Source organism: Penicillium diatomitis, assembly GCF_028827545.1.
Source record: "Penicillium diatomitis strain IBT 30728 chromosome Unknown utg000005l_segment0_segment0, whole genome shotgun sequence".
NCBI classification, from domain to species: Eukaryota; Fungi; Ascomycota; class Eurotiomycetes; order Eurotiales; family Aspergillaceae; genus Penicillium; species Penicillium diatomitis.
Window position 1 is genome coordinate 2,127,063 of NW_026623177.1, and position 24,688 is coordinate 2,151,750.

The following is a 24,688-nucleotide window of genomic DNA, read 5'->3' on the forward strand; positions in this document are numbered from 1 at the left end:
TAAGATCGATACTCTAGTTCTCCTACTTCGAGATATAATCTCTAATTATAGCTTTATAGCGCTAGATCTCTAGGTTCTTATTTTAGAGCCTTCGGAGTAGTTCCTTTAGGTCTTTACTAGTATTCTAGTAGACTATCTTAGGAGTATAAGCTATCTAGACTTATATATAGGAGACTAGTCTTATATAGCCTAGTTTCTCCTAGTTAGTTCTTCTAACTAACTTATCTTATCTTTTATTTTTTTTAAAGATAAGAATATTTAAGATTAAGTCCTTTACTATTAGGATCTAGCTATCTATAGTACTATATATAGCCTAGACTTTCGCTATCTAGTAATTAGTCTTAGGTATCTCGGCTAATATCTACTTCTTAAATAGTAAGATTAAGTTAATCTTATAATCTTCTAGAAGCTATTAATAGGATAGTTTATTAGTAGGATTTAGTTTCCCTATCTAGTACTTAATTATAAAATTAAAAGATATTAAAGATAGATACTATTAAGCTTATCTACTATTTAACTTAGTTTATTTTATAAAAGCCTATAGATTAGTATAATCTAAATAGGCTTCGATTAGATAGATACTTTCTTCTAGATAGTAATACTAGTATTTAAAGAAATATATAATTATAAAGAGCTCTTAGTTAGGAGTTCTCTAGTAGATATCTATACCCGAAAACTTCTTAGACTATATAGCTACTAGATACTAGGCTCCCTAGCTATCGGCTTACGATATAATCCTAGCTATAGCGCTATTCGAAGTATTAGTCTCTAGGTAGATCGGCTTTTCTAGATCGAAATAATATAGTAGAAGTACTAACTAGAATACTATAATAAGTTATCTAAATATAAGTTATTCTTTAAGTATTAGTACTACTTTTCCTAGTTTTTTACTATTTTTATTTCTCTTTAGTAAGAATATAAGAGGGAGAGCGATTCTTAAATAGTTTCGGATAAAATATTAATAGTAGTTTATAAAGCTAAGGAAGACTTAGATATTCTAGTAAAACTTCGGTAGCTTCTAGTTTACGATATCTTAGACTTATTAGGGATCTATAGAGATCTCTTTAGTAGAGATTATAAATCCGAGGAAGTCGATCTTTTTCGAATAGAATATATACTTAGAAGTCTTAGTATATAGACCGGCTCTCTAGAGATAAGAGATAATATTATAGAGATATATTATATATTCCTATTTAGATTTTAAGAAGATTAGGATATTATCTAGATATACTATAATATATATATTAAGGATATTTTATAGTATAGTATAGATATAGTTTTAGAAGATAGCTAGTATATTAGTAAGCCTAAATAGTATAATAATATACTTAAAGTATCTATATTAAATCTAGAAGGCTATCTTCTATTTATCTCCTTCCTTAATCCGGATCCGATAATATATATCTTAGATATCGATCTTACTATAGTACTTTATATTAGCTAGATAGTCTAAGATCTCCGATATAAGAGAAAGGAGATATTAGTTCTTTACTAATATCTTATTAAGTGCCTAGTAGTTAATATAGAGTTATAAGAATCTATCTACTTTAGGAATAAATAGGATAGATATTTCTATAAGGCTCTTAGAGGATCGAATCCGGCTATTTACTAGGTTTTTATTAATATAGTATTTTAGTTTATCTAATTTCTTTTACGAGAGAGGATAGATAAGACTAAATAGTATTTTTATATCTAGGAGTAGATTAATAGAGTAGTTATATTAGTTAGAGAAAGATAGGATCTTTAAGCTAATAGAGGAAAAGAATCCTTAATAGTCCTCTAATTTAGGAGGAAGTTCGAGAGGCTTAGGTATAGCTTTAGGTTCTTTATTAATAGGAAGCTAGATCTTCTTAGTCTTAGGTAGATAGATTACTATAAAGATATAGGCTTTATTTCTAGAGATCTTAGTAAATCTCTTAGGACTAGGGACTTTAAAGATTAGGATACTAAACTACTACTATTAGTCCCTATCTAAGAGGTAGATATTAAGATTATAAAGGATAGTTATAGAGAGTAGTATAGGACTACTACTAAGTTATAGATTATAGTTAATTATAATATAGGAGCGAATAAACTAATAGATTATATCTCGAGAGTCTATAGCCTAGATAGGGATAGACTAGACTCTATAGATAGGGATCTCCTATTAGTTAATAGTATTAATTAAGGAAGCTATAAGCTTCGCGTTTTAGAATTTATATTATTAGATAAAGCTCTAGCTAATAAGATCTATCTTAGCTCTATTATCGAGATCTATATAGATATAGAGGATATCCTAGACTATAATATTAATATTAAAGTATATTTAAGTCCCTATAAGATTCGGAGATAGAGAGAAGGGATCTACTCTATCTTAGTAACTTTTTCCTAGATAGCTAATTAAATAGTCTTCTCTTTCTTAGGATAGTTATATATATAATATTTCTTACTCCTATAAGTAAAATAGATATTTCTCTTCCTATTACTACCGATATAATTCTTTTTACTATTATACTAGCTCTTATACTTAGGACTATTATAGGACTTCCGATCCTTAGACTCTTTTACGGGATCGTAAGAGTCGCGGGAGTTATATTAGTCTCTAGTCCTCTTATTATCTTAGGAGATAGCTAGTTAGTTATCGGTATTCTTTTATTTCTTAGGACCTAGGAACTAAATTTCCTAGTAGTAATAGACTATATTAATTATCTTATTCTAGATCTCTAGGAGCTTAATCTAGTATAGTCGAATAATATACTATAGATTATATTATAGCTTCGCGAAGTATAAAAGGAATTACTCTTTCTCGAGGACTTATAGGAAGTATTACTCTAGGATATCTAATTATATATAGAACTTCCTTAGATCCTTATTATAATATTAGTATATCCTTTTAAGCTAAGCTATAATCTTAGATTCTAGACTAGTAGTATTTTTAATAAGTATAAGGATCTACTACTTAAAATATTCCTAATCTTCTTTAATTAGCTAGGAATAAGTAGCTTTCTTCTCTTTATAGTATTAGTACTATTACTAATAGTAGATAGTATCTATATAAGTAAGAGCCCTAATAATCTTATACTTCTCTATATAGTATTTTCTTAGGACTTCCTCGAATTACTAATAGAGATTAAGTAGCTACTCCTAACGCTTCCAGAGATTAAATTCTTTTATAAATAGAGGGATATTTATAAGTTTAATTTCCTTTTCCCTAACTATATCTATATTAAGATAATTAGAAGATATATAGTACTAAGTAAGAAGGGATTCCTTAAGTCCTTTATCCTTTAATAATACTTAGAGGATAGCTAGCTATTAATATAGATTAGCTAGCTATTCTAGCTTATTAATAGTTTTCTAGATTATAGTAAGATAGGTATTAAGGAATAGAGGATCTTAAGCTTCCTAGCTAATAAAAGGGATCTAAGTCTCCTAGGAGATATTTAAGATTTTTATAGTTAGGATTAGAGAGACTAGTAGAAGATCTTTAATATTCTTAGATTCTAAGTTAAATACTTCCTAGACTTATAGCTTCTAGGATTTATCGGTATAACTATAGATTTATAGTACTATCGCTTATAGTAATAATAGAGAGAAGAATTAGAACTATTAAGATAGCTACTTTAGTAAGATAGCTAGACTTAATTATTAGGGAAGAGATAGCTTATAGTAGTTAGATTAGTATAAAGACTAATTCTTAGGGATTCCTACTAGTCCCTTCTCTAGTATCTATCTTATAGTCCTCTCTCTCTATACTCTTAAAAGGATTACTTTTAACTCCCTCTTCTATTAATCGATCGGTTAATCGGCTACCCGAAGAGATAGAACAGAGCTACTATAGAGATTATAATCCTTCGGGTTAGAATATATAAGATAATAGGGATCCGAGGCTAGGTAGAGGGGATCCGGGAGCCTAGCTTCCTAGAAGCTATAGGAGAGCCTAATACCTAACTATTACGTAGCTAGGCCGGGATTATAGGTTATAGGTTACCTAATAATTACTAGGCTATAGATTACCTAATAAGATACTTTAATAAAGGAAGTCCCCTTATATTATTAGTAGATATCTATATTATAGTAGAAACTTTATAAATTAAACTATTATTTTAGTATCTATATTTATATAGATCTTACTACTATTTAGTAAGATAATTTTATATTCTAAGTAGTCTATCTATATAGTTATATAAGTCTTTATTAGTTAGAAAGACTATCTCTTAGATTATATTCGCTATCCGCTAGGACGTAAGTAGATCTATTATATTTATATTAAGATAATAAAAGATAGTCTATTCGCTAGCTTATATACTCTTTATATAAAAAGAAAACGAAATTAGGCGATACTAGTAATTAGATCGAAGTAGTATATAGAATAGGTAATAGATATAACCGCGCTATATTAGCTACTAGATACCGCTATATTATATATTCTTAGCCTATCTAATTCTTAGAGTATACTTACGCGATCGGTAATACTAGTTATATATATTAAATTCCTCCTCTACTATATCTATAATACCGCGAGGATAGTAGCTATCCTAGTTATCTTATAGCTATAAAAAGATTAGGATAATAATACTCCTATCTATATCCTAATTCCTTTCTAGCTTCCTCCTAAAAATATCCGGAATTCTTCTAAAATAGTAAAGACTTATATCTTAAAGAAATAGATATAATAATTTCCTAAAATCTAATACTAGTAGCTTCTATAACTTAGGAAGAAATCGAAAATAGTCCCTAAGCTCCTTTCTAGATAATAGCTTAAACTATACTTTAAACTCTCTTTTAGCTCTATCCTAGTTACCTAATTATATATAAAAATAGTATAGGCGATATACTAGTATTATATAGTTTATACTATTAGTATAGATATATAATAGATATATAAGTTAAGTTATATATTTCTTATAGATCGAATTAGAATTAATCGTAGTTATATTTTCGCGAATTAATCTTCTAATAATCCGGAAAATTATTAGAGCTTCGCGTTTACTTTTAATATTTAGTTTCGACTTCGGAATTATCTTTTCTAGCCGAGATAAATCTATCTTATATCTATAAGATATAGACTTAGATAACTTCTATAAAGTCTACGATTTCTTAGTTATAGTTAGGACTAACGGTTCCGGAGTCCTCTTTTACGGCCGAATTTCTTCTATAGAAGAAATTAGATTCCTTTATAAGTCCTAGGAAGACGATCGGCTTTATAGTAGATTTTCTTTTATAGAAGAAATCTATATCTCTTTACTATCCGAGACTATATTCTAATTTTTAGCTTCTTTATCTATAAGCTATAATATTAGATAATATTTATATATAAACCTATCCTTATTAATTAAAAGATAATATTTTAATAGTTATTCTAGTATTAATTCTATCTAATCTAGTAACTTATATATATTATCTAGATTATCTTATATAATCTCTTTAGTTCTATAGATTCCTTATCTATATATTACTTTCTGTAGTCGTTAAAGAATAGTATTATTAACTCTAAGCTATATTTCCTCGAAACTAATTCCGCTCTATATTAACTTACTAACTTTTTCGGTAAAGATTTTCGTTCTAGCTCTAATTATAATCTTTTTAGTATTACTATTCTAAGCTTAAAGTACTATATATATTACTTACTAGATATAATTCTTATTATACTTATAGTAATTAACTATCTTCCTTACTACTATCTAGCTATCTTTAAAGTCCTTCTAGGTCTTATATCCTCTCTAAAATTTATTATCCTTAATAAAAGTATAGAGATTAATTATAACTAAGTCTAGGAATTCCTATTCTTTTTTATAGATCTTATATAGATAGAGCTTAGTAATCTAATATATCTAGTCTTTAGATAATACTTATAACTCTTCGATAATCTAATCTAGGAAGACTACTATTAGTTAGTTACTTAGTATTAAAGATATAAGATTAAGATACTATTCTATAGTAGATATTATAGTATCTTTTATAGAAGGAAACTAAAATCTTAAGTCTAGAAAAGTAGATAATATTATAGGTTTTTAGAGTAATATTACTAATCGATATCTTTTATAGAAGAAATCTATAGAATCTAGTATAAATCTTCTATACTTAATATCTTTCTCTAGAGAGTCCCTCTCTATCCTAAAAATCTTACTATTCCTAGTAATCCTCTATTTTCTAGCTATCTTCTAGTTATTTTTAAAGAAAGTTCTTAAAATTCAAATAATAATAAAGCCGAAATTTAATAAATTTAGTCCTTTTAAAGAAGAAAGCTTTAAAACGTAAAATCCGAAATATTTATATAATATTTAAATAATATAATCTAATTAGTATTTAAAATTTAATAAAGGAAATCTAATTTAAATATAACTTAATCTTATCTCTATTACGGTAGCTATCCTCTTCTACGTCTCTATATAGTAGATAGGAATATATTCTTAGTCTTAATTCTTTTAGCTTTATCTATCTTACTTTTATCCTAAAGAGCTTAGTAATAAAATCTTTTTAGCCTACTACTATTAATACTAGCGGTCGCTTTATTTATTTACTAGTAAAGAGTACTATCTAATTCCTTAATTTTATATACTCTATTTTTTAGATCCCTTCTAACTCGATATAGTCTAGTCTATCTAAATCGTAATTTATTTTTAGATATTATATTATCTTCGAGCCTAGTATTATATAGAAGAATAAGATCTTTTTCTTTTAGAGACGCTAACCGTAGATTCTAATATAAGTTATAGTATTCTTTATTCTAAACCCTTAGCCGCTCTAGCTATAGTATTATATCTATAATATCCTAGTCGCGTTTTTTAATTTATTTTACGCGTATTATAATTAAATCTATATATATCTTAACTTTATTCTAAGGTAAAGTAGTCTAAGTAGAGATATCTAATTCTATTAGTAGAACTATATCCTATCCGTAAATAAATCTAAAAGAAGAGATTTCTATATATATATATAAAATAGCTCTATCTATAAGAATTACGATTAGTAGCTTTTAAGACTAACTTAGCTTAACTTCTTCGGATAACTTATATCTATTTATAAGCTTAGATAAAGTATTCTTTAGAGTTTATATCGCTTTTTTAATTATACTATTTATCTATAGGTTATAAATAGAGATTAAAATTACATTAATATAGTAGGATTTTAAGAAATTCTGTAGCTCTAAATATATCTTAGGTCCGAAATCGATTACTATCTTTTATAGGACTCTATATCTATAAATAATATCCTTTTATATAAATCTTATAGTACTCTTCCTATCTACTTTCTATAGAATTCTTATCTCTAGCTATCTACTTATAGAATCTTTTATCTAGATAACTTCTTTCTAGCCTTCCTTATTTAGTAGTAGAGTTATATTAATATACTATTTTTCCTAGATTTATATTAGTCTTATACTTCCGATAGATTTATATAGTCTAGTAAAATCTTATATCTAATATTTAAAGTATATATATATAAATTTTATAGTCTTATTATATATTCCTAGCTAGTAATAGCGCGTAGCTAGTAGATTATATATAACTTTATATTTTTTATAGCCTAAATTTTTATATAGTCTTTTTAATACTTTCTTTTATAGTCTAATATTATCTAGAAATCTCTATATAATTAGGTCTCTGCTATATTCTTTATAAAAGAGATACTAATCTTAGACTATAAATTTTAATATCTTTTTCTTAAAGATACTAAATTAGCTATAAGATATTTCTAGAGATCTATAGAATATTATTAAAAACCTTATAATTTATTAAGATTTAGCTAAGTAGGAATCTTCTAGAATTTTACTATTAGATCTAATTTCTTCTATAGAAGAAATTAGGTTCTAGTCTAGCTAGTCCTTATATAAGTTTTCTTCTATAGAAGAAATATATCGAAAAGCCGGAATTTTAATAGAAGTTATTATTTCTATAGGAGAAATAGTAATATAAAGATAGGAAATTTCTACTGTAATAAACTTATTAATATCTCTTTCTATTTCTTATTCTTTAATATCTTTAGATATAGCTAGTTTTCGAGATAGTCTATTAGCTATACTGTTCTTTATACTAGGAATATATTTAATATCGAAATTAAAAAGCTAAATCTAAGTTAGCTATTAATTTACTAAGATACTAGGAAGATCTGTAGCCGGTCGATTTAACTATATAACTAGTATATTTATATTAGTTTCTAATATAAACTAAATACTATATAGCTAGTATTATAGCTTCTTAAATACTTTTAATACTCTACGGTATTCTAATTTTCTAGTACTATAGATCTACTTAGCTTTAGACTATACTCTAGACTTATAATATATAATTTACTATATTCTATCTCTTTTCTATATTAAGATAGCTTTCTATCTAATTTTAGATATATCTACTATAACAATTAGATCTAATAGGTCCTAGCTATAGTCTATTAGTATAACTATAGGAAAGCTATATAGTATCTTCTTAATTTTATTAAAGATAACTTACTAAGTATCTCCCTATTCGAATACTAAATCTTTCTATAGGATTATATATAATAGCGCTATTATATACTAGAAATCTCTTACTAGGATCCGAAAGTAGACCGCGAGTCTAATAAAAGAGTATACCTTATTATAATTTATAGGAACTAGCTAGTTAGTAAGCTTAGAAATCTTCTATTTATTAGGCCTATAACTATTTATATTATATATCTAGCTAACGATTTCTAAACCTAATATTACTAACTAAGATTTCTCCGCGGATACTCTAGCTTCTACGAGTTCTAAAAGATATAGAGTCTTATCTAGATTTTATATATATTCTAGAATAAATTTATATATTCCTAGTCTTATAAATTTATCCCTATATCGCGATTTCGGATCTTTAACTAGTATATTATCTATAAAGGGTTTTATAATATATAAAATATTAGCTAGAATCTATAAGACTACCCTTTAGAATTATAGTACTAAATTCGAAGCTTCTTATAGTAAGATAGTCTATCTTAGTAGACTAATTAGAGTCTAGATTATAGTTATATTTCGGTCTCGACTATCTAAGGTTATCTAATTACAACTAGAAAATAGATTAATAGCTAAAGATATCGCTATTCCTATAAATTCTTTAATCAATTCGTCTATATCTAGTAGTATATTTATATTATATATTATTACCTTATTAATATATATTATAGTATTAAGTAACCTATACTTTCTATTTTTCTTATATACTACGAACTAAGGATTTTAGTAGGGACTATTATAATATTTAAGGACTTCTTTTTAAAGTCTTTCTTATAGTATCTCTTTAACTATTCCTTTTAGTACGAGCGGAATATAAAATCTAGGATACTACTATACTTTATATAGAATTATCTTAATATATTAAGATAGTATTACTTCCGGAAAGATTAATAATATATAAGACTAATCCTATATAAAATATCCTTTCCTTTTAAATAGTATTTTATATAGTAACTCTTATTCTTTTAGTAAGAGATCCTTACTAATTAATATCTTTTCCTCTCTTTCTAGCGTTAAATAAGCTCCTCTTATAATTATAAAGATCTATAGAATTAGTAGATTATTAAACTCTATCTTAATATTAGGAGCGCGATACTTAGTAAAGTATCTCTTTTCGTAGATTTCTTTCTAATTTATATATCCTATAGGTACTAAGCTATCGTTTTTAGTCTTACTTACCGGCTTAATTTTATCCGTAACTCTTTTAAATAGAGTATAGACTAGTATATTTCTTATAGAGGAACTAAATCGCGGATTTATAGCTAAGAGATATCTTAGTTATAGATATTCCTCCGGAATATCTTAAGACTACCGATAAGGAATTTTATAATAATAACTAAAATAATATTCTTTAATAGTTATAGATATTTTTATAAGTTTATTATTTTCGAATATTTTTAGTAATATTAGTAGATATTTTAAAAAAATAGTTAAAATATATAGTAAGTTATAGGAAAATTTCGGTATTTTAACTCTAGAAATATTACTAATTATACTTCCTAATATCCTATAAAATTTATCTCTATATCTATAGACTTTATAAAATCTTTAGGCTATAGCTAATACTCCTAGACTAAAGTCTTCTTACTTAGAGAGTAGGCTTTAAATATTAGTTTTTACGTTCGATCTTCCAAAAAGATAGCTATCTTAATAGATCTATTAGCTTTCTCTGTAGTAAAGGCTATTATATTATATAGCTAGATTTATCTAAGAAGAAGTTTAGCTATATAGTCTTTCGTAATTATATAATAAGAATATATAGTAATATTACCGATTAAGATAGATAGATCCTCTATTACTCTATAAAATAGATATATTCTACTATTAATAGGTACTATATAAAGCTTTAGATCTTTTCGAATACTAAGATCTAATATTTAAGTAGTTTCTAAGGAAATAAGATTAACTAAAGATCCTTAATTAATTATAGCTTCTAATTTATAACCTTATATATATATCTTTATATATAGTAGTCCTCTAGTATACTCCTTAGCTATACCTAAATTTTGTAGTACTATAACTCTTACTAATTTCCTAAGATCTAGTAGTCGCGTATTTACTTTATCTACCTTCGTAACCTACTAAGTACTAGTAAAGTATATAGCTATAGTAGAATTTATTATAGTCATAGGTACCGAAGATTTAAAAGAATTTATAAAATTTCTAACTTAACTATATAATTATAGCGATATAAATATTAGATCTCCTATAGTAATTATAGATAGTATAGGAATAGCTAGTAATTTTCTAGTAATTTCTTTCTAATATTAAGTAGTAGTATCTATAGAAGGTTTAGGACGTTTCTAAATTATTACCGAATTTCTAGGACTAGGCTAGTAGATAGATATTAAAGATCTTATATCTTAACTATTCTTTTAGGTCTAACTATCCTAGCTATAGATTTCTTCTATAGAAGAAATCTATAGCTAATTAACTAGTTAGTATTCCTATTCGTGATTATAGATTTCTTCTATAGAAGAAATTCGTGAAGATATTACTTCTATATCCGCTATTATATTATTATTATTAACTATTACTAGATAATATCTACTAGGTTATATACTATATACTTTTATATAATTTCTAGTTAGATTCGGGCGCTTATAACCGGCTAGTTAACTATTAATAGCGAAAACTTCTCCTTAGTAGATTTTATCTTTACTTTCTTCTAATTCTTTAAAATCTATATCTTTTCCTAGTAAGATACCTATAAAATCTACTAGTATATTATAGATTTATAGTATATAATAGGAATAGATATTAGAAGGGATTTAAGATAGGATAATAGCTAAGACTATATTAATATTTATATATTAGTTCTTCTACTATAAGTATTAGTCTAGAACTATATCTTTCTAAAATTAGCTATCTTTTTTATATATATCTAGACCGTTTTTATTAGTCCTACCGATTTTTACTCGATTTATCTTATTTCGATAATATAAATCTTTACTTTATATACTTAGGAAGATAGGATACTCTTAGACTTAGTAATCTCTATTCCTATACTAGAAATATCTATCTTATAACTATCTAGTAGATATATAAGTAGGATCGTTCCGGCTATTATTTTTTGTAAGAAGATACTAAACTAGAGCTCGCTATTTATTAGTAGCTTTCCGCTAGTCCTCTATAACTTTTAATATATTTACTAAAAGACTATTAAAAGTATTTATTAAACTTTCTAAATCCTATCCTCCTCGAAGACTTATATTTCTAACTAGAGGATTACTAATTCGCGGACTATCTACTATTACTAGCTTTTTAGAAGATCTTTTACTAGATTTCGAATTTATATTAGTATTAGTATAGACTTAAATTCCTTTATTAGATATAATATAGCCTATTATAAGATCGTAATCCTTTTAATCTTAGTTAAGATCCCTAGCTACTTTTTTAATCTAGCTAAAAGAGATCTATCTCTTATTTTTCGAAGGATAATTAATATTAATCTTCTCTTTCTTAATTAATTTCGATTATAGCTTCTCTAGTAGTTCTTCGATAAACTAAGTATATCGCTCTAGTTCGCTAATATCTTCTCTTTTTACTAGATATAATAATATAGATAAAAAAGTAATTAAGTATATATAGAAATTATTCTACTTAATATAGTTTCTATAGAATCTTTATAGCTAAGACTAGATATAGGTAGTCTATAGACTATCTATATCTTAGTACTATTCTTTAAAATCCTTAAAGAATACTTTCTTATTCTTTATTTACTAGTTAAGATTTTCTTCTATCTAGATATATTAAAGCTATCTATAGTAATCTAGAAGGATATCTAGAATTCTTATATTATCTCTTATATTATAGTACTTATATATCTATTTAAAACTATCTAAAAATTTAGAGATATTTCTTCCTTCGAACTATAGTACTCTAGGAGTTCTAGGCTTAGATATAGTCCTAATAATATATCTTAGTATTTATATCTCCGATCCTAGGCTATAGACTTAGATTAGTATCGGTATTAATATTAGCGAAGATACTAATCTAGGAGGAGATAGTAGCAGTAGTAGTATAATTCTCTTACTAAATACTTTAGGCGAACTATCTATAGACTCTAAGGAAGCTCGATTACTAGGATTATAATAGGCTTTAAATAAAGTTATATTTATAGGTATTATATTCGTAGGTATATCTATAGATATTTTAGATTCTTTCGGCGGTTTAGATTTAGATTCAGATTTCGATTTCGGTTATTACTTTAGCTTTATAGATTCTATTAAATTCGGATATTAATATTTTTAGGGTTTTTCGGTTATAATAGGATCTAGAGGTATACTATAGGATTCGTAATATTCATAAGATAGTTAATTCTTTAAGTTTAAAGGAGTCGTAAAATTAGTAGTTAATCTAGATAGTAGTATAACTCTTAATTCTTATTAATTCTTTTTCTCTCTTTCTTTAATTTCTATTCTTCTTTTAACTTTTACTTCTCGGATAGAGATTTCTTCTATAGAAGAAATCTATAGCTAATATCTTAAAGTAGTATTCTTATCTAGTAGCGTCTTTATAGTCGTAGCCTATAATAGTCGTTCTAAAGTAATATACTAATTCTATATCAAGTTTAGGTATACCGAGGATATTATCTTATATAATTAGTCCGGAGTTATTTTTAGTAGTTAAATTAGTATTTTCCGATCCTCTTAGTATTTATTAGCTAATAACCCGCGAACTAGATAGGTATATCGGTCGAATAAAGATATTCTCTTAGTAGTAGGATCCTCCGAGGGTATAGTCTCTTATATATAGCTAAAAGTTATATATTTAGCTATTTTTCTAAATTCTATTAGGGTTAAATATATTATCTACTTTTTATAGTAAATCTATACAATTTTAGTTATAGTAGTAGTCGTAGTTATAGTTATAGTCTTAATCGTAGTTATTATAGTAGTAGGAATATTAGTAGTATTAATCTTATTATTAGATCCTCTTATAATTATCCTATAGGAATAATATAGTCCTCTATCTTAGCTATCTTTTTATAAAGCCCCTATATTAGTTACTAATATAGAGGAGAATACTTAAGATAGTCTAATCTTACTAGATAGGTTAAGTTATAGAGGAACTAAGCTATAACTACTAGTATATATATCTAGAGATCTCCTAGCCCGACCGTATAATACCTATCTATAGGATATCCGAAGGTAAAGAGGAAGATTAAAAAGAGTATATTATTATAATATAAAAGAATCCGACTATAAAGACTATACTAAACTCCCTTAAAGCCGTTTAATCCGATAGTTATATCCTATCCTTTATATCTAAATAGTTATTCGTATTATAGTTAACTCCCTCTCCTTATATCTAAATAGCCTCTCCTGACTATAAGGCTACTATTAGATATATATACCTTAACAGACTATCTGCTCTATATATATATAACTAGATTCCCTACTATAATATATAGTTATAATTTTATATTAAGTATACTTAAAGGAACTAATAATTATAGGGTTAAGTATAAATATGTAGAAAAGAAGGATATTTTAGGAAGCTCTCGGAGATATTATAGTCTCTACTATAAATAGAGATAAGATTCCTATCTTTTAGTAGTTATCTAATATTAACTTTAAGTTTCTTCTTCCTTAGATACTATATCTCCTACTTCTTATAATTATTACTATTATACTAAGATAGATAGTATTAGATATACTTCTCTAATACTAAACTATATTCGCGTAACTTATAAATATCTTTAGTATATATAGTATTTTAGGAAAGCTAAAAGTTTATATAACTACTTTACTACTTCGGAACTATTTCGGATAGTTTATACTTTCGATCGAATTAGTTTAGTATTATATAAGTTATATAATAGTCGGTATAACTTATATAAGCTAGTAAGAAACTCTAGGCTATAATAAAAGGGTAATTATTCGATATTAATCTATCTTAGGTTCTTATAGATATAATATAGGATATATAAGTATTCTAGTAGTATCTATAAATCTATTAAGCGATCTTTAACGATATCTAAGAGTTAAGTATTACTAGAGAACTAATATATATTTCTATCTAGCTAGTTATAATATATACCGATCTCTTTTTTAGAAATAAAGATCTAGTAGCTATCTTTATAGATATAGCTACTATTTATTAGAAGAAGTATTTTTTCGAAGGCGTAAAATATATATAGTTAGTAAGGAAAACCTAGTATTTTAATCGCGTAAATATAAGCTAACTTAGGTAATATTACCGCTATTTCTACTATATAAAGATAAATAATTAGCGCTATAATCGGATATTAATTATAGGAACTCTAACTAAGTAGATTAATATATTACTAGATCTAGAGAAAGAGGATACTAGATTTATATTATAGTAAGTTAGTCTAGTAAATTTTATAACTTATTTAAAGAATATAATAAATAATTATAAAATATTAATAGCTAAGACTATAGCTATATATAATTAGGTATTAGAGTTTATAGAGAAATTCTAAGGATAGTTCGGGGATATTTCGGTCTTAACTCTTATATTTATTATTTAGTTTTTACTACTTAAGTTTTCTTACATTTTCGAAATTATATAATAGCTTTTACTATATTCTCTATATTATAGTTAGAGATCTATTTATTATATTTAGAAGACTAGTTCTTCTATTTAACTAGAAAATAAAGCTACTAATTAATCTTAGCTTTACTTTTAACTTTTTCTATTTTATACTTATTCTCTTCTTTAGCTAAGTTAGATATTAGTATCTTTTCGATACTATTTTATACCGGATTATTATTCTATTTTTTAAGAAAGGAGATATAGAAGATATTATATAAATAGCTATATTTTTCTAGTAATATAAGATAGTAGATTTAGGATCTAACTAGTTAGAGGATCTTAATAAGACTAATCCTTTTTAGTAATAGCTTTCTTAACTTCTTAATCTATAGGTTTTATATTAATAATATAACTAGGTTATTCTACTTAAAGGATTTAGAGATCTTTTTTATATTATAGTACTTCTCTATAGTTTTATTTATCTTTTACTAATATTCTATTAGCTTTTCGTAGAGTATTATAAGTTTCTTAAGTCTTATATTTATTTATAGTACTTCTCTCTCCTAAGTAATAGTCTTATTATAGAGATAGAATAAGAGATTAAATCCGTAAAGGGCTTTATAAGGACTAAATTTAGTTATTATATTAATATATATATTATAGTAGAATTCTACTAACTATAATAGCTTTAGCTAGACTATTTATTTCTTACCGGTAAAATACTATAAATAATATTCTAAGATTTAGTTTATTTATTCTATTTAGCTATCGGTTTAGGGATAAAATACTATTAAGAAATAAAGTTTTATCTTAGCTAGATAGAATAAGTTAATCTAGAACTTACTAGTAAAGACGCTATTATAGTTAGAGACGATTTCTTTTTATAGTCCGAAGACTAGCTCGATCTTATTATAGTATAGCTCTATAAGTTATACTATATCGATAGTTATATATACTAGGAAGAATTTCACGAATTTCGTAAAATAGTCTATAATAACTAGGATTATATTAATATTATTTCTTTTATAGATTATTAGTAGAAAGCCTATAATAAAGTCTATAGAGGATTCTTACTATAGTTAGGTAGAGATTAGTAGTAGCTTTAAGATTCTATACTTTTAATATTTAGGAGATATAATTCCTTAGTAGACTAGATAGAACTTAATATATTTATCGATATACTTATAGATCTTTCTCTAGTAGTACTTCTAATTTAAGAGTTTAATAGTATAGTTTTATCCGAAATTATTATAGTATAATCTACTAAGGTATAGTTATAGAAGAATTATATATAGAATACTAATAAATCTATCTAGGTTATAGTCCTAAGGATATAGGCCTAGTATATAGGAACTATATATATAATAATTATAGAAGAGAGAAAGAACTCCGATCTTAAAGATTTAGTCTTTAAATTTAAGTCCTTCTAGACTTTAATCCTTTATCTAGTTAGTAGTCCTAGTTATCCTATAATCCTAATCCTAATAATTACTAAATCTTCTTTTTAACTATCTAAAGGAAAAATATCTAATCTACCGATTTACTAGTATTCTATCTATCTTATAGCCGCTAAATATTCGAAATATTATACTAAGATATAGAATCTATAAGCTAGTAAGAGTCTAACTCTATAGATCTCTACTAGTACTTTTCTTAGCTCTACTAGTAAGACTACTTCTCCTATATCTAGTCCCGGATCTCTTATACTATAAGATTCTAATATACTAGAGTTATTCTAAGCTAGGATCTACTAACTAGAATAAGAAGCGATATTTCTATAGTAGAATATAACTAAACTAGAATCTCTAGTTATACCTTAATCTCGATATAGTATAGAGATTAAGCTTAATTATATCTCCTATTAGTTAAGCTTCTTCTTCTCTCTCGAATAGCGTAACTAGTAGCTTAATAAAATCGAGTATATTTTCGATATAAGCCCTAACTATTTCGCCGACGATTTATACTAAATCCCTATTAGATTCTTTATACTTAAATCTATCTAATAGATCTAATAGACTAACTATTAGAAGACCGAATTCCTCTATATCTATTCTATATAGTCTAACTTTATTAACTAGACTCTAGAGTTTATTCGAGAAGACCGATTTACTGATACCGATATTATAGAAAAATATTATAGTATCTAGTAGCTTTCTAACTAAGATCCCTAAATATTTTATAACTATCTCTAATTAATCGAAAACTATATATATCTTTAGGAAAAGAAGTAAGCTCTCGGATACTATACTAAGCTCTATCTTTTTTTTAAAAATAAACTTAAGATATTATATTAGAATAATCTATCTAATAACTAAACTAATATAGTTTCGGTAGTAATCTATATCTAGGATAGCTATAGTTTTAGTAGAATAGGAAATAATTATATAGCTAAATATAACTCTAAAAAGTATTATAGGGGTCCTCTGATCTCGATCTCCTAATTAGATCTACCTAAAAAATAGAAATCCTTAAATACTTCTAATTAGATAATATATTCTAACCAGACTACTCTTAGAATATTATCGTAATATAATTAGTCCTCCGACTAGAAGGATTACTTATATATTACTTATTTCTAATATAATAAGAAAGAATACTATATCTCTAGCTATTCTTAAGAATAAAAATCTAGCTAGAATACCTAGATTAATAAAATTATAGAGGAGCTAATCTATTCTCCGGAAAATAATAGTAAGTCGGAGTAGACTCTATATCTCTAACTCCCTAGTCTATTATAGAGATCCTTCTTATAATCTAGATAGCTATATAGATCTAATAAGATATAGTTATAGTTAGTTTTAATACTAGAGCTATATTAATATAATTAATCTTAATTTTATAAGGATATATAAGCTTAACTAGATACTTCTTTATACCCTAGGACTCTATAACTTTTAGGACTATTTTAGTAATACTAAAGATATATATCGACTCCTAATTACTACTATAGATAGCTAGGATATTACCTAGATATAGACTATTAACTATTATATAGTTATATAGAAATATAGATCTCCTATACTTCTTAGAATACCTAGGTTAAGTACCTAAGGAATTATTCTTAATATAGATATTATAGTAGGGAATCCGGTTATATATATATAGAGTAGATAGTCTGTTAAGGTATATATGCCTAATAGTGGCCTTACGGTCGGGAGAGGATGTTTGGATATAAGAAGAGGGAGTTAATCAACTTAATAACCATACGGATAACTATACGGATACAAAGGATATGATATAACCATCGGATTAAATAGCTTTAAGGGAGTTTAGTACAGTCTTTATAGTCGGATTCTTTTATATTATAATAATATACTCTTTTTAATCTTCCTCTTTACCTTCGGATATCCTACGGATAGATATTATACGGTTAGGCTAGGAGATCTCTGGACGTACGTGCTAGTAGTTATGGTTTAGTTCCTCTATAACTCGATCTATCTAGTAAGATCAGACTATCTTAAGTATTCCCCTCTATAATATATATTAATAGTATTTTAGAGTAAACCGGAAGAATCTTAAGTTACTCTCTCTCTACTAGTTTATAAAATATCTTCGTAATAAAGTATATATCTTCGCTATAGTCCTCTACTAGATAGCGCCTAATTTCGACGAAGATAATTAACTAAATATACTATCCTTTTACGCTATTAAGGGTTTATCCGAAATACTACTAGATCCGGAAGGAATTAAAGCCTAGTCTCCCGAGTTCTAAGACTTTATAGACCTCTATTTAGCCTAGAAGACTAAGACTCTACTATATTATAAAGAAACTAACTATATAATTAATTTACTCCTAGATAAGTCTCTATCCTATAGACTGATCTATCTATTATTAAGGACTAAGTTAAAAGAATTATAAGAGTATATTCGAGTTAATCTTAAAAATAGAAGGATCCGACTATCTAAAAGTCCTATAGGTATATCTATCCTTTTTATTCCTAAGAAGGATAGCGGTCTCTATCTCTATATTAATACTAAGAATTTAATTATATTTTAGTAAAGAATTACTATCTCTTATCTCTTATTATAGAAATCCTTAATAGACTCACGAGAGCTATAGTTATGATCCCAGAGGTATGCCGTAATGCGGGTGCGGGATCATCTGACTATATATACCGTTGTATGACGAACCATTCTATCGAATAGTTTGGCATAGACCTTTTAGTCTAATAGTAATACCATGTGAGCAACGGCACGGGTGATTCCATAGTCTTCTCTAAAGTTAATATCCGCAAGGCTTACTACTATATTAGTATTAAGGAAGATAATAAGTAGAAAATAGCCTTCTATATCTAATATAGCTATTTCGAATATATAGTAATACTATTTAGACTTATAAATATATCTACTATATTCTAAAATTATATCTATATTATATTATAAGAATACTTAGATATCTTCTATATAGCCTACTTAGATAATATCCTAATCTTTTCTTCCGACTAGGATTCCTATATAAAATATATCTATCTTATCCTAGAAAGACTTTATTAGTATAAACTTTATATCTACCTATTAAAATATATATTCTATTAGGAATATATAGAATTCCTAGGCTATATAGTAAGTTCTATAGAAGTAATAATAGATAAATCTAGAGTAGAAGCTATCCGAAAATAGTCCTAACTAACTATTATCTATAAGATCTAATCCTTCCTTAGATTTTATAACTTCTATTAATACTTTATCTATAACTACTCTAGTATTATAAAATCTCTTACCGATCTTACGAAAGAGATAATAAATAGCTAATAACTAGGAACTTTTAAACTTAAAGCCTATAAAGTAGCTATATTCCGCTAACTAATTTAAGCCTTTAAAATAGTATTAGTTCTCCGATATTTCGACCCTAACTAGAAAATTAAACTCGAGATAGATATCTCTTAGTAGGAAATAGCTAGTATCCTATTATAACTAGATAATAAGGGGATCTAGTATCTAGTATAGTAGGGAATCCGGTTATATATATATAGAGTAGATAGTCTATTAAGGTATATATACCTAATAGTAGCCTTACGGTCGGGAGAGGCTATTTAGATATAAGGAGAGGGAGTTAATTAACTTAGTAACTATACGGATAACTATATAGATACGAAGGATATAATATAACCATCGGATTAAATAGCTTTAAGGGAGTTTAGTATAGTCTTTATAGTCGGATTCCTTTATATTATAATAATATACTCTTTTTAATCTTCCTCTTTACCTCCTAATATCCTATAGATAGGTATTATATAGTCGGGCTAGGAGATCTCTAGATATATATACTAGTAGTTATAGTTTAGTTCCTCTATAACTCGACCTATCTAGTAAGATTAGACTATCTTAAGTATTCTCCTCTATATTAGTAACTAATATAGGGGCTTTATAAAAAGATAGCTAAGATAGAGGACTATATTATTCCTATAGTATAATTATAAGAGGATCTAATAATAAGATTAATACTACTAATATTCCTACTATTATAATAACTATAACTATAACTATAACTATAACTATAACTATAACTATAACTATAACTATTACTATAACTAAAATTTTACGGATTTACTATAAAAAGTAGGTAATACGTTTAACCCTAATAGAATTTAGAAAAATAGCTAAATATATAACTTTTAGCTATATATAAGGGGCTATACCCTCGGAGGATCTTACTACTAAGAGAATATCTTTATTCGACCGATATATCTATCTAGTTCGCGGGTTATTAGCTAATCGATACTAAGAGGATTAGAAGATACTAATTTAACTACTAAAAATAACTCTAGACTAATTATATAAGATAATATCCTCGGTATACCTAAACTTTATATAGAATTAGTATATTACTTTAGAATAACTACTATAGGCTACGACTACGAAGACGCTACTAGATAAGAATACTACTTTAAGATATAAGCTATAGATTTCTTTTATAGAAGAAATCTCTACCTAAGAAGTAAAAGTTAAAAGAAAAATAGAAATCGAAGAAAGAGAAAAAAAGAATTAGTAAGAATTAAGAGTTATACTATTATCTAGATTAAGTACTAATTTTATAACTCCTTTAAACTTAAAGAATTAATTACCTTATAAATATTACGAATCCTACGATATATCTCTAGATCCTATTATAACTAAAAAGCCCTAAAAATATTAATATCCGAATTTAATAGAACCTATAAAGCTAAAGTAATAACCGAAATCGAAATCTAAAACTAAATCTAAACCGCCGAAAGAATCTAAAATATCTACGAATATACCTATAAATATAATACCTATAAATATAACTTTATTTAAAGTCTATTATAATCCCGGTAATTAAGCTTCCTCGGAGTCTATAGAAGGTTCGCGTAAAGTATTTAGTAAAAGAATTATACTACCGCTACTACTATCTCCTTCTAGACTAGTATCTTTACTAATACCGATACCGATCTAAGTCTATAGCCTAGAATTAGAGATATAAATACTAAGATATATTATTAGGACTATATCTAAATCTAGAACTCCTAGAGCGCTATAATTCGAAGGAAGAAATATCTCTAAATTTTTAGATAATTTTAAATAGATATATAAGTACTATAATATAAGGGATAATATAAGGATTCTAGATATCCTTCTAGATTACTATAGATAGCTTTAATATATCTAGATAGAAGAAAGTCTTAACTAGTAGATAAAGGATAAGGAAGTATTCTTTAAGGATTTTAAAGAGTAGTACTAAGATATAGATAGCCTATAGGCTATCTATATCTAGTCTTAGCTATAAAGATTCTATAGAAACTATATCGAGTAGGATAATTTCTATATATACTTAACTACTTTTTTATCTATATTATTATATCTAGTAAAAAGAGGAAATATTAGTAAACTAGAGTAGTATACTTAGTTTATCGAAGAACTACTAGAGAAGCTATAATCGAAGTTAATTAAGAAAGAGAAGATTAATATTAATTATCCTTCGAAAAGTAAGAGATAGATCTCTTTTAGCTAGATTAAAAAAGTAGCTAGGGATCTTAACTAAGATTAAAAGGATTATAATCTTATAATAGGCTATATTATATCTAATAAAAGAATTTAAGTCTATACTAATACTAATATAAATTCGAAATCTAGTAAAAGATCTTCTAAAAAGCTAGCGATAATAGATACTCTATAAATTAGTAATCTTCTAGTTAGAAATATAAGTCTTCGAGGAGGATAGGATTTAGAAAGTTTAATAAATACTTTTAATAGTCTTTCGGTAAATATACTAAAAGTAATAGAGAACTAGCGGAAAGCTACTAATAAATAGTAAGCTCTAGTTTAGTATCTCCTTATAAAAAATAATAGCTAGAATAATCCTACTTATATATCTACTAGATAGTTATAAGATAGATATTTCTAGTATAGGAATAGAGATTACTAAGTCTAAGAATATCCTATCTTTCTAAGTATATAAAGTAAAGGTTTATATTATCGAAATAAGATAAATCGAGTAAAAATTAGTAGAACTAGTAAAAATAATCTAGATATATATAAAAGAGATAACTAATTTTAGAAAGATATAGTTCTAGACTAATACTAATAGTAGAAGAACTAACGTATAAATATTAATATAGTCTTAGCTATTATCCTATCTTAAATCCCTTCTAATATCTACTCTTACTATATACTATAAATCTATAATATACTAGTAGATTTTATAGGTATCTTACTAGGAAAAGATATAGATTTTAAAGAATTAGAAGAAAGTAAGAATAAAGCCTATTAAGAAGAAGTTTTTACTATTAATAGTTAACTAGCTAGTTATAAGCGCCTAAATCCGACTAGAGATTATATAAAAGTATATAGTATATAATCTAGTAGATATTATCTAGTAATAGTTAATAATAATAATATAATAGTAGATATAGGAGCGATCTTTTCCTAAGTTTCTTCTATAGAAGAAATCCGCGATCGCGAATAGGAATACTAACTAGTTAATTAGATAGTTTCTTCTATAGAAGAAATCTAAAGCTAGGATAGTTAGACCTAAAAGAATAGTTAAGATATAAGATCTTCGATATCTATCTACTAGTCTAGTCCTAGAAATTTAGTAATAATTTAGAAATATCCTAAACCTTCTATAGATACCACTACTTAATATAAGAAAGAAATTACTAGAAAATTACTAGCTATTCCTATACCGCCTATAATTACTATAGAAGATTTAATATTTATATTACTATAATTACGTAGTTAAGTTAGAAATTTTACGAATTCCTTTAAACCTTCGGTACCTATAACTATAATAAATTCTACTACGGCTATATACTTCGCTAGTACTTAGTAGGTTATAAAGATAGATAAAGTAAACGCGCGAGTACTAGATCTTAGGAAATCGGTAAGAGTTATAGCGCTACGAAATTTAGGTATAGCTAAGGAGTATACTAGAGGACTATTACGTATAAAGATATATATATAAGGCTATAAATTAGAAGCTATAATTAATTAGGGATTATTAGTTAATCTTATTTTCTTAGAAACTACTTAAATATTAGATCTTAGTATTCGAAAAGATCTAAAGCTTTATATAGTACCTATTAATAGTAGAATATATCTATTTTATAGAGTAACAGAGGATCTACCTATATTAATCGGTAATATTACTACGTATTCTTACTATATAATTATAAAAGACTATATAGCTAAACTTCTTCTTAGATAAATCTAGCTATATAATATAATAGCCTCTACTACGCAGAAAGCTAATAGATCTATTAAGATAGCTATCTTTTTAGAAGATTAAATACGAAAACTAATATTTAAAGCCTACTCTCTAAGCGAGAAGACTTTAGTCTAGAAGTATTAGCTATAGCCTAAAGATTTCATAGAGTCTATAGATATAGAGATAAATTTTTTAGGATATTAGGAAGTATAATCGGTAATATTTCTAGAGTTAAAATACCGAAATTTCCCTATAACTTACTATATATCTGACGAGATGTAAGAGAAAGAACATTATCAGGATAGAAGGGAGGCAAACTAGATACAAGTGCTATCTCTGAATCTGCTGCATCTGTAACATAGCCGTCTCCGGGGTGGGAATCTTCGGGTGACTTTTCGAGACCTACTAGGGCTCTGGGCTGAATTTCCGAGTTCACATTTAGTATATCGGAAGAGTCCTGCAAAAATTCATAAGCATCTTCCAAAATAGACTTCATTTCTTCGTCCCCTAGATCGTCTTCAGCTATAAACGCGGGATTATGGTCACGCTCGGGGTCGGGATGAAAATTTTGGAGGCGCGAGCCATTTAACGGGTCTTCAAAAGAAGGATGATTGAGTCCAGTGGAGGCCGATTTCGATATATCGGTAGCGCTTCCCATATTTACGCAAGAGGAAAGATCTATAGGTAACGCTAAGGAGCATAGTAAGAGAAATTCGGGCTAGGCCGTCTTGCTTAGGGAAAACGTTACGGAGTGTTCGATACGTCTATTTACTAGGATAGGCGTTTCTGGCGGATTAGATTAGGGTATAGGATAGGAATAAGTAGGGTTAAGAATAGGGGTCTCTTCACGCGTAGGCAGAGATTCATTCCAAGATTTATTGTTGTCTGTATCTACTCCTGCAACCCCATCTATTTCTATTTCGTCTGACTCTACCGATATAGTACCTACAGGAATATCACAAGGTAAAGCAGTAGTCGATATACCGAGCTCCGACGATTTAGGGATATCTTTTAAGGACGATCTAGACGCTATTTAGCTAACTATACCCGAGGAAGGACCCTTATCAGAG

The 24,688-nt window shown here is 26.5% G+C and overlaps 1 protein-coding gene across 1 annotated transcript in view; it reads right to left on the reverse strand.

Moving 5' to 3' along the window:
- Positions 1–24,276, reverse strand: part of N7539_005309 (uncharacterized protein) — a gene marked incomplete at both ends in the record, with an annotated part of 85,589 nt that extends 61,313 nt beyond the window's left edge. Inside the window, one exon of the mRNA XM_056934911.1 lies at positions 24,025–24,276. Coding sequence (XP_056790105.1) covers positions 24,025–24,276 — 252 coding nt within the window. The remainder of the gene's footprint in view (positions 1–24,024) is intronic.
- Between the last annotated feature and the right edge of the window lie 412 nt (positions 24,277–24,688).